Source organism: Hippocampus guttulatus, chromosome 14 (assembly GCF_054856545.1).
Source record: "Hippocampus guttulatus isolate MCC_2025c chromosome 14, RoL_Hgut_1.0, whole genome shotgun sequence".
NCBI classification, from domain to species: Eukaryota; Metazoa; Chordata; class Actinopteri; order Syngnathiformes; family Syngnathidae; genus Hippocampus; species Hippocampus guttulatus.
In genome coordinates, this window is record NC_141274.1 from 13249929 (window position 1) to 13255926 (window position 5998).

General features: G+C 44.0%; 1 protein-coding gene across 2 annotated transcripts; it reads left to right on the forward strand.

The window, feature by feature from the left end:
- The first annotated feature begins 646 nt into the window (after positions 1–646).
- On the forward strand, positions 647–4419 carry ticam1 (TIR domain containing adaptor molecule 1). 2 transcript variants are annotated; one of them, XM_086129986.1, is made up of 2 exons: positions 647–1059; positions 1232–4419. In XM_086129986.1, exon 2 carries the CDS (start codon positions 1356–1358, stop codon positions 3030–3032), a length of 1677 nt encoding a protein of 558 aa, XP_085986112.1. In that variant the 5' UTR covers positions 647–1059; positions 1232–1355; the 3' UTR covers positions 3033–4419. The 2 variants fall into 2 exon arrangements, with proteins under 2 accessions (XP_085986112.1, XP_085986111.1); XM_086129985.1 differs by having other exon boundaries at positions 647–877.
- Positions 4420–5998: the final 1579 nt, after the last annotated feature.

Genomic DNA, 5998 nt, shown 5'->3' on the forward strand with positions numbered 1-5998 from the left:
TGTATTCCTCACCACCCTCCTAGGAAAATTACTTTGCTCAATGTTATAGTTTGCAAAACTGACAAGAGGTTTTGCTCGGAGGTGAACCCGAATGCACTGCCGGGGTGACTCACGCAGCTGCCGGGGGAGAGCTAGTCTCTCATTAAAAACGACTGACCTCAATAAAGACGGACGTTTGGCACGCTGTTATGCAACTAGTGAAGATGATCCTGAGCTTGCCGATACGCTGTCAGGAGGTGCGTGCATATCGAAGGGCATATCCTATACGGCTGTATGCATGTCGACTTGGTGCGCCGGTTCCGTCAAGCTGCGCCTCCAGAGTCATGCGCTTTGTAGCTCAACTGAATAGTGGCACTGTATTCGAAGAACATATATAGCACCTCCACAATTGCTGTATTTATGGGAGGCCTGGAAACCGCTGCTCCTATAGAATTACTGTAAGGTCTCAGAAGTGGTCACACAGCAAACATATCAGTCTGCAGCCAGAACAGAGAGGCTCTCTGTCTGCGCAGTACCGAGGGACCTGATGTTGGTTTGCACTCTGCCCAGAGTGTCCCCACCCCTGGTAAATACAGGGTAGGAGGTTTCCTCCATGGATAAAAATACACTCGCCTCTCAGCCGAGAGGGGAGAAGAGGCAGAATTCCTCCGCTGAGCCTATTGTACGCAAAGGAGCAAAAGGGCAGCCATGTTTGCAAAGTTGCGAGTTCAGAGAGAAGAACAGGTTTAGAAAGGTACAGTAAGCAGACAAATGCATCAGACTCCAGTACTTCCTGTTTTGGTCTTTTGTCCATCGTGATCTGCCATACCTCTTCATTTATGACATCATAAGACTGAGGAAGATATGACGCTTTCCACCAGTGCGGCTACATGTACAGGTTAGCAATCGAACTCTCGATTTCCTGCAATCATTTCATATCCAACAAGAATCAACAAGTTACGGTGCAGAAAAGGGGAGGCTGTCTTAACTGAGCCAAGTCAAGGACATCTGGGTGACTTCCTGATTTGAGCTGAAGACACAGGCTAAAGTCTTTCTCATTGCTCCAAGAACTCCACGACGGTGGGTAGATATCAGGGAGTTGTCTGATTTATGGCTGGAAACTTGTTCAAAGCTTAATACGATCTAGCAAAACAAATAATTCAGTCTTGTAAAGTTTTCCAATCTTTACAGTAGGATGCATATGTGGCCATTGGAGCCAGATTTTTTTAAAAATATGTCTTCTTTCTTTAAGGGAAAAGCTGTATTTTGGAAACTGTGCACCACACTCAAGGCCAAACACGGAAGCTCATCATGTTGGAGGATTGCATTTTCTCGAGTTAAATATTGAGACGGACGACTCGTACAGCAAACTCAAAATGAGTCAGGAGGAACAATGTGAAGGGACCGGCCTGAAGGATGTCTATGACATACTAACCAGAGTCCCACCGGAGCAAGTGCTTAGCCTGACATTCCAGCTCGGTGAGTCTCCTGAAGATCATATCATACATGCCTTGTGTCTGATTATTCTACGTAAGGAGGAAAAAGCCCTGGACAAACTCCATATGCTGGTGGACAATGAACTTGCCGCGCTTCTGGCGGAACTATGGACTAAGAGCGGGTGTAAATTAGAAGGATTTGCAGAGCACTGTGGTAAATCTCTGGATTTGACGGGGGAATCTTTGGCAGCGCTGGCTCGCGTTTTCAAAATTCTGTCCGAGCACGGAATGTGTGATCAACTTTTAAGGAATCTGGCATACAAGAGGGCCCTCAGCGGCAGCAGTCAAAAAACTGAAAATCATGAGGAATTGTTGTATGATCAACTCAAGGAGGAAGCCAAAGATGTGTGTGGGCCTCAGCTAGCGGTGTGGATGTGTTCCCCTGGAAATCTCAAGTCGGGCTCTTACGATACCCGTAACAGCCAGGTCGAAGGCATTACAACACTGGTTCGAAGTCTTCCCAGCACGCTGCAGTCAAGCTGCTCTGAGCTATCGTATCCCACACATCTGGAGATCAGCCTGCCTCCAACGATCCCGTACGAGGGGGACACGGTAACCCCAGAAGCATCCGGAAGCCATGAACAAAGCCCCATTGACAGCCAAAACCACAGTCATTCCCCCGAGCGATCTCACCTTTCATCTGTGGAATCGCAGCCAACGTCAAGTGAAGCTCCTGGACTGGAACAGTCAAAGACGGACACGGCGTCTGGAACAGAGCGCGTAAAGCATCAGGACGGGGTGTTCGACATGAAACAACCTTGTCACCAAAGCATCACGCCTACCGCAGGATCAAAACCTTCGCTGCCATTTTCGACAAACCACGTTCTCCCCAGACGAACGGTCTCAGTAGGGGCCCATTTAAGTCAATGTGGAGAAGAAGAGGATGAGGTCACGTTTTATTCCTTTGTCATCCTTCATGCTCCGGAAGATGGTGAGGTAGCAGAAAGCATGAAGGAAAAACTGGAGAGCATTATCGGTAGTAAGGGCGCGACTTTCTCTGATGACTTTGCTGTACCTGGTAAGAGCACCTTAAGGTGCATAGAGGACGCCATCAACAACTCGGCTTTTACTATTCTGCTGCTCACCCAGAACTTCAACACGCGCATGTTGGAGGTGAAGACGAACTCGGCCCTGATCAACTCCATTAATAAGCAACACAAATACAACACCGTTATACCTTTGCTACCTAAGGAGAACCGCATGCCCAGACACCGCATGCCTATCGTGCTGCAGACCATCGTTTCGCTTGAGGAGAACAAAAGCTTTGAGACCAAAATAAAAAAGGCTTTATCGCCGGCAAAAATTAATCGGCAGAGAAGCATTTGGTTGGAAGAGCAGAGAACACATCAAAGGCGACTGCCCCAAGGGTGTGATGCAGCACACGTGCAGGAAAATCGCAACTTCCTGGGCTCGGTGGACTTTTCGGTTTTGCAGCAGCATCCTAACATTCATATTGAAAATGCTAGCTATGTTATGATCGGCAACGACTCTCAAATGACTGTGGATTACTGTGGCGTGAAAGAGAGAGATCCCAATGTTAGAGAAGACAAGAAATAAATGTGGGTAAAAAAAAAAAACACAACATCTGAAACGAGATATCTATTTTTCTAGACACTAAAAGGTTTTAAAAGCACCTGGGTATGATTACCATGCTGTTAATCATTGCATTTCTAGCTGTTTATACACTCAAAAAAAAAAATCTCTAAAACTGTCTCGGAAATGCAGTCAAATGAATAGTCACTACATGGAGGGGACTGGATGAATGTTTAGCCAAAGAGTACCATCTACTGGCAAAATTGTGATTCACAGTACTGTCTTTTTTTTTTTAGACCTTACAAGTGGTTAGTTAGCATGTCTGCCTCAAGGTTCTGAGGTTGGGGTTTTAAATCTCATCTCCAGGCTTTTGTGATGCATGTATCTTCCTGTGCTTGAATGGATTTTCCACAGCTACTTTGTATTCCTTCTACTTTCCAAAAGGATCCATCTTAAGTTAACTGAAGACTTGCATAGGTGTGAATATGATGAGTGTGACTGCCTGTTCGTGTTGGTGCCCTGCGAGGTTGTGATTAACCGGTGAGCTTTCCAAGGTATAACCCCACCTCGCGCCCAAAGTCAACTGATCAAATCAAATTATTTTTGTAATTCTCACTTAAGACTTGTGCACCTCTCAGCAGGTATTGGCCCACTCTTCAGTTGTCTCAGGTTGCTTTCTTCAGGTGGCATGTTTCAGCTCCTTCCGCGGGTGTTCAATACATTTCAAATCAGGGTTCATACGGAGACACTTCAGAATATTCCAATCGTTTGCGCTTAGTCATTCTTGCGTGTTTTAGGCTGCAAGTTTTGGGTCATTATCCTGACAAGACCCCTGACTTGTGATTGAGACCAACATTTCTGGCAGTGGGTAACTTACTTCTTTTTTGAAATCCTCGATAGTCTTGAGATTTCATCGTACCTGCTACCAGGCGCAATGGCACAAAGCAGCCCAAGAACATAAAAGAACCTCCTTCATGTTTCACTGGAGGGAGGGTGTTCTTTTTTTGGAATGTTTCATTTTTGCAGCGGTACCAACAATATTTGCATGTACATTTTTAAATTCTATTGCGCTGCACAGGTGGAAGCTTTTCCCCTCCAGTATTCTTGTTTGTCATCACCGCGTTGTCTGAGAGTCGGTCACCACCCAGTCCGTGTTCTAATGTGAACTGATTAGATGACTGAAAACATTGGAGTTTCCCCATCAAGTGTGTCTTTTTATTTGTAATCTCAAAATTCCCTTGTGTCCCTCCATGGGAGTAATGTTTCCATCCTTTGTGAGCACATAGACCACTCACAAAAAGTTTGGCAATCGGGTGAAATTTCAGAATGAACATAAAAGGAACTATGACCTTAACAGGTGAACTTAATTTTGACCTTGTCTCATCTTTCGAATAAACGTCCAAACATTTAATGTTTAGGTGCTTTATTCACAGCTTGTTGTTCCCTAACAAGGATCTGAATGTGTATTAAAAAGTTTAGAGAAGGTCAGATTCTGTTTACGTGAAATTTCGCCTCAAAGCCAGATATCCCTAATTTTTGGTCAGTAGGGTATAAACGTGATTGGTCCACATGGTCAGTATATGAAATGCTAACTTGGGCATTTTCCTGTCTTCTGACAATCACAAATGTTAAACCTGTAATATTTACAATGGCAAATCCTTGCATGTGGTCAACACAGCGTTGGCCTTGGCAATGGACTTGGTGGTTGTGTTTGGGTGTGGGGGGCCTGCATGGGAACCAGGTTGCCTGCGTCAGTACTGTATTGTGTAGTAAATGCCTGTTTTATGCCTCATATTTGCAAAATTAGTTAAGATGTTAACAATTGGTTTGTGTCTACACTCTACGCTGCCTAAATTGCTGCCTGGTATGAGATTTGTCTGATCAACACGTGTCAATGGAAAAGACCTTGCCTGCTGCACCCTTTGAAAATTATTGCCATCTGGATTGATCCAGAGTGGGTTATTTCCTTTTTGATTTACGAGGTCGGCTCAAATCAGGAAACTTTTTTATCAACCAACAATTGCTGAGCGTGTGCAGGAAAGAGGGGACAAAAACATAAATGGCTAGGAAACAATTATTGCATTTTTCACAACTTATAAGATATATGTACAGTGGATCATGGAAACTGAGGGGTTTTGTTTATTAAGTAACTTAGAAGTTGCACGCAGTCACAGCCATACACACCCGCAAGGTCTTATTGCACCAAATTTACTGCTTTAAATGTTGTCATATATAAACTTCAACAAATTCCCTCTGACCCCTATACACTGGGACTACACGGCAAAGCTAACTTCCGGTTCGCCTTGTTTTCTATCTACCAAGCGAATGTTCATGCTTGGAAGCTTACAGAACCCCAGAGGTTATGTTGTACTCTTCGGTTTTATTTCCAAAGTGTTACTTTCAGAATTAAGAGGGAATGAACGCGAAACGATGACATTTCGAGTCGCTTGCTGATCAGCTTGCTGTTGCTAACTTCCGCCTTTTTCTTATTCGGCGATGTTTTATGGCTATTTACTGCCACCTTTTGGGTTTATCTGGCTCAAGCATCCAGCTCTATACAGTACGCCAAATTAAGAGGGATTTTATTACCACAGCGTGTCCAATCGACAATTCAAGATATTTAAATTCCAGAATATGTGTTGTTAAAACCACGCGCGAACCTTCCAACGGGGGCTACAGGAAGCTTAAAAAATAGACCAGATTATTTCTCAATACATTTCTTTAATTTTCTGCAACGACAAGAACGGCATTGTTTGCAGTGTTGCATACGAATATCGCACTGGTATTTTAAAATGGAAATTGTATTTTTAGTTTTATGTAGAGAACGAAAATAATTACAGTGGCTGATACTGAAAGCAAATATGGTTGAATGTTATATCAAAGGGTGAACTTGGGAAATGTGGATATGAATAAACAAACAACAGCAACAAAGTCTTGGACACGCGATCGAAATGAATAATAGTACTGGGTGGGTGGATCGAGCATGCGCA